Source organism: Brassica rapa, chromosome A05 (assembly GCF_000309985.2).
Source record: "Brassica rapa cultivar Chiifu-401-42 chromosome A05, CAAS_Brap_v3.01, whole genome shotgun sequence".
NCBI lineage: Eukaryota > Viridiplantae > Streptophyta > Magnoliopsida > Brassicales > Brassicaceae > Brassica > Brassica rapa.
In genome coordinates this window covers 8,862,439-8,870,451 of record NC_024799.2, presented here as the reverse complement: position 1 = coordinate 8,870,451, position 8,013 = coordinate 8,862,439, and the positions used below count along the sequence as shown (strand labels likewise).

The following is an 8,013-nucleotide window of genomic DNA, read 5'->3' as shown; positions in this document are numbered from 1 at the left end:
GTCATAGATTAGTGAGATACGCCTGATATCACTCCCGGAAACAAAGATCTGGCCAGCGGAAACCCTAGCCGTCATCACTCATGAACAAAACCCAACAGCTCGAACCGCACAAAACCAGCATCGCCGTCCCTCTCAGAGGAGACCGACGCTATCCAAACAGAGCCACCACTAAGAAAACTCACAGGAGTCTGAGACAAACCTAGAACAACGAGCATACCAACCAAAGACGAAGTGAGAGGGCGAACATAAGATACATAAGAAGGAGAAGAAGAACACCGAAAAAGGGGTGACCGGCGGTGTGCCCTTGGCTTCCCAGATCTGATTGTGAGGGAGAGAAACAAGCGCAGTGGAGATTTCCCATGAAATGACGTTTCATCTGTCATAGACACATAAACTAATGTAAAGCATTATATAGTTATGGTTGAAACTATTTCAGTTTGCTTTAACTTTTTGAAGTGGTACTATAATGGTATTATAGACAAGCCCAAAGCAAAGTCATCAAGCCCAATATAATGTCCTAAGCCCATGTGTTTAGGGTTCCCCTTACAAATAGCGTCCTATAAGTATTGATGTTATACCTTTAGTTTTGTAACTTTGGCTGCACAGTTGCAGCCTCTTCTTTGCTCATTTTGGATGAAATACAATCCTGTCTTTTAGTTCGTTCAGCCAAGTTAATCTTATTCCTCCCTTTAGTTTACTAGTCACTCAATAAAGCTCTACGAACTATTAGTCTTTCAATAATGCTCTATAGAGGCATAATCTTTCTGCATCTTATAACAAACCGCTTACACGCTGAGACGCTCCTATGCACAATAATCGAGAAAATACAAAAGCTCACTCTCCTCGACGCCGGAGGTGCCTTTGGCCGCCAGCTCTGACCCTTCAGCCTCCTCTTTCGTTATCTTCCAACTCACTCTGCAACATCGTTTTGTGTTTCATAGTGTGCTCTGTCGCCATCTCTGCTCTCTGCTCCACTCACTCCGATATTCATCCGCTGAGAGCGCTTCTTGCTGAGAAGAGAAGCTCCAAATCCTCAGCCCTGCTTATCACCACCTACAACCGTCGTGACCCTCCAACATCGAGTTCTTGCTTCGTCAACCTGCGTACCTTCGACTATCCATCCCAAATTGAGAAAGTTAAATCGAGGTCCTACGGATCTACGCTTAACCAGCGAGACATTCGACTCACTCTCCTCTACGAATATATGAGCTTTCTGATGGTCCCTCCCCTCCGGAAGGCGCTGGTATCAAAAGAACCACCCTGCCATGCTTCCACTCAACATCACCAGTACGGAGTGTTGGACTGTCTCTCCTCCCCTCGTGTAGCTCAACCCGTCGTCCGCTCGCCTGGCCTTTCCTCACAGTCACTCCACTGCGTCTCATTCCATCATCAATGGTCGAAGGTCCAAACCGGCAACTTTCCTCTCATAGGATCTATCATGTTCGCTCGCTCACCGTCTCCCTTCACCAGCCACAACAAGCCGCTCTGTCCATGGAGGTCCGATGTACAAAGATCCTTCCAACGAGAGTTACATTATCGGTGACCATTACTTCGGTTCCACCAAAACCCTAATCCCTTGTTAGGTATGGGCTTTACTTGATGTTTTGGGCTTTGACCTAATTTCAGAAGCAAATGTGTTTTAAGTCTTGGGGTCTCCTACCCCTTAGCCCACTCTCTCCCACATCTAAGCTTCGCGAGCCATACGTTCATTTAAACTCAAAGGTTGTACCGTCAACGACTCTATGTGTAGTACTACTCCGACAGCCTATCCACAGCTCACTGCAATGTCACCTAAACTCAGCATCTCCCGACTTTGTCAACTGCAATCTTTCAGAGACTGTATCGTCGACGACTGTGTGTAGTCCTTCTCCAGAAGCCTCTCTGCACCTTACTGCAACATCGGGAGATCCATACGTCTTCAGAGACGGTTATCAACAGCAGTCAAAACCCATTGGTTGGGTACTTCAACGTCGATTTCGACTTCTTAGTGTTCTTTAGGATGCAGGCTTTAGGAATACAAATGAAGATTTTCTGCGGGTTACTTCTCTCTTTAGCCACCTCTCTCTTTCGTTATGGTTTAATTATGTTAGCTTATCAGTTTACCGTCGAGTATCTCTCTGGTTATAACCGATTTAGCCTATTGGACGTTTAATTTTAATATGGCATTTGTTGTTAAAAAAAAGCCATAATCTTTCTAGTTTCAAAAATATTATCATGGTATCATAGCTTCAGTCGGTTCATGGGAGTCACTCTTGTCTTCTTGTAACTGTCGCTCACTTTATCTAAGCTAAAAGCATCTGGTTTTCGAAGTCATCAAGCAGATGGAGCCAGATCATTGTCAGAGATCAAACAAGCTCCATCCTTTGTGCTTAAAACATTTCAAGCAAGGTGGGTCTGAAGAAACCTCACACAAGAGCTTCACGTCAGCAGGGTTGTGGTAACGTGTCGGAGACCCGTCCAGACGTCCTCAACATTAAGTGAAGCGGTGACTTTATTTGCCCTGATTCAGCGCAGAAAAAGGGGGGGGGGGGGGGGAGAGGGGGGGGGGGGGGGAGGGGAAGTAGTGGTGAAAGCAACATCAAGTCAAAAAAAATTCAGAGATCATGGGCACAAAATATAGCGTGTACTTATCCAAAGTAATTTCTTTGTTCTAAGACATAACAGAACATAGAGCAATGTCGTGTAGTCATAGCGTGATAGGACAATGCTGGTTCGCTGTATTGGTCTGCAATTAAGAAGCTGCGATGACTTATCCTAGTTTGGGTTAGCTAACGGTCATTTTAGAAAAAAGTTTCTTCTGGGTTTTATGAACATGATGAGTGCAGACAAACTGTTCGACAGAATGCCAAAATGAAGAGCAGAAGGTCTATGAAGATTCTAATTGGTTATTGGATGGAAGATAGATAGTGGATATGATCAAAGTTGATGTGGAAAAGTCCCTTTTGTTATCAGACAAATTTGATGAGTTACATGGGTCATAAAGAACCAGGATTCTTTGTGAGAAAGAAAGGTCACAATGTACCTCTGAGTGAGATCGACTAAGCTCTCCAAGTTCAAGAGAAACCTATAAGTGAAGCCATGCGATACTCATGACCAAACAATCTCTTATACATGGTGAATTGAAGATTACACCTATAGCTCCATGAGATCATGCTTCCACCACTCATTCCACCAAGCCATATGCATTTGGGGTTCAAACTTGGCCTCTTGCTTTCACCCGATTCCAAGTTTGCGAGGGAGTACTAGAGACAAGTCCAAAGCAAAGTCATCAAGCCCAGTATAATTTTTTAAGCCCATGTGTTTAGGGTTTTCCTTACTAAGTAGCTTCATATAAATAAGTACTGATAGTGATGTTATGTGTTTAGCTTTGTAACTTTGTCTGCACAGTTGAAGCATCTCCCTTTCTCATTTTAAATTAAATACAATTGTGTTTTTTGACTCTTGCAGACAAGTTAATTGACTTCCTCTCTTTAGTTTATTAGTCATTCAATAGAACTTTATCAGCTATTAGTCTTTCAATAAAGCTCTACAGAGCCATAATCTTTCTAGTTTCATAAATGTTATCAAATGGAGGGCAGATTTTTTCATGAATTTCAAGTTTTCTCTTAAACCAAGTTCTTCCGAAAATGCATTAGCTTCCATTTTGATGTTCCCACAATTTGGAAATTTGGCGCATGAGAATTTTTAGTATAGAAACAAGGCAAAACCAATAAAGGAAAATGAAATAGTTGGGAGATTTGGATGTGTTTTTGTGTTAGATGTTGGTAATGCCTAAAATTAACCAACGAAAAGGTGACGTAGTACACAAATATAGCAACACTAACTATCACAACCACAACCACAATTATCTTTTTCTCATTCTTTTTCTCTTTCTCTTTCTCTTTCTTTTTCTTACCTATTTCTAAACATAGCAAGCCTGAGAAAGAAACACACACAAAAACCATTGTCTTTAGTCCTTCCTAACTGTTTTTCAGAGATAAACAAAACGTGAGTTCCCTAAATTTCTCTTGACCAAAAGAAACAATTTGCAACAAGAAAAAATCGTGAAAATGGCATAAAAAATGGTGATGCTATAGGCCAAGGGAAAAAGAATAAAAAGGTAGAAGAGGCAAAGGACATGGAAGACAGTCGCAGAGGATCATCTTCAACACCACAATCTCGAAGAATCATGGTGATTGCCGACCCAACCCGTGAATCCGCAGCTGCTCTTCAATACGCTCTTTCACATGCCGTGCTTGAGCAAGACGAGCTTATCCTCGTCCATGTTGAAAACAATGGTGGCTCATGGAAAAATGCTTTCTCCAGTTTTTTGAGATTACCAAGCTCCAGCTCCTCCTCAAACACCAGCGGGTCTTCACCAGGAGCTGCTAATTTTAATCCTAGCACAGCAAACTCGGCTTCATCTTTGGCCTCAGAAATTGGTCAGGGAGAAGGAAATTTTCTTGAACAGATGAGACGTATATGTGAAGTCGCTCAGCCAAAGGTGCCTGTGCACACCGAGTGTATAACCATGGAAGGCATCAAAGCTGCAGCTATTCTTCTTCACGGAGAGAAACTTGGGGTTGATGTTATAATCATTGGTCAGCGGAGGACAATCTCATCCTCCCTTCTAGGGTATGCTCTCTCTCTTTTTCTTGAGATAATCCAATTAAGAAGAATCATAAATCATGAAATATTTACGAAACGTAAAACAAGAGCCCCCAAACTAAAGAGAAAATGACCCACTGTACTTATATTTGTTTTAGAGAAACAGAAAAAAAAAACATTTTGAAGTTTCCAAGTCTGAATTTCTTTAAGCATAGAATTATATGAGAATGGTTTTCTATGACAGATCTAGGCGACCTGGAGGGTCTCTAAGAGGGTCAAAAGGAGTAGACACAGCGGAATATCTAATCGAGAATAGCAAATGCACATGTGTTGGTGTGCAGAAGAAAGGTCAAAATGGAGGGTATGTTCTAAACACCAAGACCCACAAGAACTTTTGGCTCTTGGCGTGATCATGCTCAATGCTCCTAGTCAGTTTCATAATTCATAAATGTAGCTAAAAAGGAAATTATTAAAATTTACCTGTCATCTTCACTTGCTTGTTTCATGATCTCTAACTTCAGTAGATGAAGTGTTATGGAGGCAAACATAAATGAACTATTTATTTTACCAGGTTCAATGTTAGCCAGATTGTGTACACCCCATACCTTCAAAACAAGTTTTTCTGACAAAAATTAGTTTCAACTACTGTGTCAACCTAAGGCTTCACGTATGCTTCAACACAAACCTTATGTTTGCATATATATAATCGTCGATTCATACCTCAACACTTAATTGTGGTCCCTATCCGAATATGCATTAGCAACATTTGCTAAACCTATCTTTTCTTTTCACACTAAAAGTTTCATTCATCATTTGAGGGATACAGTGGTGGAATACCTTTGTGAGATACAAATCGGCAGTACAAAAGGATGACTCCGGAGATATTTGCCGGTGAAAACCATAAGTTTTCCCAGAACCAAATCCTTAAGAAAGGGAGACTAAAACAACACCAAAATTAACTAACCGAGGCTGGATCCTAGAGAAAACAACAATGACTACGAAAGCAAAAGAGAAAGGTGGACACAACTGAGAACACAAATCAACCTTCACCTTGAAATAATTTAGTTCTCTCTATAGACTAATCAACTAATCGTTTCTTCATGATAAGCTGGCTATGACGTGGCCAGTGACTCCTAAACAAAAATAATATTTATAACAAAAAGTAAACTAATAATATATAAATATATAACAATGACATATAAAATAGAAAAAAAACATATTGTCATCGTCTTTCGCACATATATGTGAAATTGTCTCTTCTTTTTTCATTTGATTCCACCAAAACTAATCAACTCGTTCATGCGATCTCCTTTTAAGAACAGTGCTGATTCCAACAACTAGAAAAGTGCTGTGACAAAAATGAGAAAAATAGATACAGAAACAGATGGATATAGCAATATAACAATGACATCTATGTTTAACGTGGTTGGTACTAGCTAGCTACCTTTACATGTAAAATTTTTTTTATTATTGGAGATGATATTAAATTTATGGAGGAAAAACTGATAAGACATCTAACCTATACTAAAAGGGTTATATGAGGAGTAGAGAGTGTGTCCACGTAGGACAATTAAATCATCCAATCAGGAGACTTCTTTATGACACGTCATGCCCTCATCAATCAATAACAGATTAATAATGTGTCAAAAAAATTGGAATTACGCAGAGAAGAAACGAGGGTTGTCTTCCCTCTTCGTGCGCCGTTCTATGTCGTTTCCGTTTACTTTTACCTTCTGAAACAGTTTGAGTAAAGAGTTTGTGTTTAATCTCTTTGATTCGTCCATTCACTACTCCGTCTCCCTCTCTCTGTTTTCCCCCTGTTTTCTATTTTGTTGAACCCAAATTGATTGAGAAGATGGGGAGAGGAAAAATAGAGATAAAGAAGATTGAGAATGTGAACAGTCGTCAAGTCACTTTCTCCAAGAGACGTAACAGGTTGATAAAAAAGGCGAACGAGCTTTCGTTTCTCTGTGAGGTCGATGTCATCGTCTTCTCCAACACCGTCAAGGTTTACTATTTCTCCAGCGGAAGGTAAAAAGGATGAGTCTTTTGTTGTTTTGGGTTCATTTGAGATTCGTATAAAGGTTAGTTTTATGAGTTTATGTGTCTAAAGAAACCCCTTGAAAACAGAGCAGTGTTGTCTACCATTGATAGGGTTGATGGTGAAGTGTTTGTTCTGGGTTTTGTGTTTGAGGACTCTAGATTGTGTCTGCGTGGATTTGATTTTATCTGAGAAAGATCTGAGATTAGTAGTAGACGGTAGAGATTGAGGATGAAGAATCAATCTTTAGACGCTTTTGGTGATATGGTTGAAACTAATTAAAGGAGAGTTTTTTGTTTGTTTCGAATGTGTTCATGGAGCACATTCTATCTAGGTATGAATACAACTGCTAAGACTGAACAACAACTTCTACTTTGAATTAAAGGAGAGTTTTTTGTTTGTTTCAAATGTGTTCATGGAGCACATTCTATCTAGGTATGAATACAACTGCTAAGACTGAACAACAACTTCTACTTTGTTCTTCTCAAGATAATGGTGATGTGGTATGTGTATCTATTATCTATAAGCAGTGAACAATGGGGGATGGAACCAATGAGGAGAGCCAGTTGATGTGGTGACAAAGCCAGGACATGCTGCTCTTTTGATCAAATTATGATACACAACAAATGTAAGATTCTGATAATAACATGTTCTAAATTTTTGTCATCAGGAAGAATGCTTTTCATTACTCCTCACAATGACTTCTCTTGGAAGGAAAACCCTCAAATTATAAGTATTGATATCTGATGCATTCTATTCAGTTGTTTCGTGCAGATTATTACGTCACATGATCAGAGAAACAGCAGCTCACATATGAGAACTGATACATTGAGAAATGTCTCACCAATGGATTTTTGGAGGCTCTCCTTCTGCACATGTTAATCTTGGCAACTGGTTTTATTCCTCATCTCCTGCAACTATATTTGTATGACTGTATTAGATCATATTACTACCAATCTTCTTCCCAAGAATGGCTTTATTGTTGTTCAAGAAATGTTCTTATATGTGCTTCTATTTTATGTCTTCATTTTAGGTTCCAGAAAATTGTTCCTCTTAACGCATGTAATGTACTTGGAGCTGAAGACAATGGTCCTGCCCAAAACATGACACTCCCTCATAAGGAAAACGCTCAACAGCCTCCCTGGGACAAGCGGTGCTGTCCCCAATGCAGAGATTGATTTCTAATTTTCTCTGGATCTTCGAGTCAGAAGAAAGGGACTTTCTTACATAGGGACTTTCCAGCCCCTGAGCATGGAGAATGGATGACCAGGACCCTTCAGTTCTGCCATCGTTTTAGCATCTATGGTCATGTGTTCTTCAGTCATAGACCAAGTGAAGCGATTGTATTGGGAGTTTTAAAGCTGCAAAATAGTTCTAGCAAAGCT

General features: G+C 40.0%; 1 protein-coding gene across 2 annotated transcripts; it reads left to right on the top strand.

Moving 5' to 3' along the window:
• Window positions 1-2,785: 2,785 nt before the first annotated feature.
• LOC103849500 lies at window positions 2,786-7,660 on the top strand. 2 transcript variants are annotated; one of them, XM_033292846.1, is made up of 3 exons: window positions 2,786-4,614; window positions 4,832-7,256; window positions 7,403-7,660. In XM_033292846.1, exons 1-2 carry the CDS (start codon window positions 4,118-4,120, stop codon window positions 4,995-4,997), a joined length of 663 nt encoding a protein of 220 aa, XP_033148737.1. In that variant the 5' UTR covers window positions 2,786-4,117; the 3' UTR covers window positions 4,998-7,256; window positions 7,403-7,660. The 2 variants fall into 2 exon arrangements, with proteins under 2 accessions (XP_033148737.1, XP_033148736.1); XM_033292845.1 differs by having other exon boundaries at window positions 7,390-7,660.
• Window positions 7,661-8,013: the final 353 nt, after the last annotated feature.

Excerpts from the sequence above, each read along its gene's own strand:
- LOC103849500 (XM_033292846.1), top strand. The coding sequence starts at position 4,118 with ATGGAAGACAGTCGCAGAGGATCATCTTCAACACCACAATCTCGAAGA. Across the intron at positions 4,615-4,831 it reads ATCTCATCCTCCCTTCTAGG|ATCTAGGCGACCTGGAGGGT; the intron begins GTATGCTCTCTC and ends TTTCTATGACAG.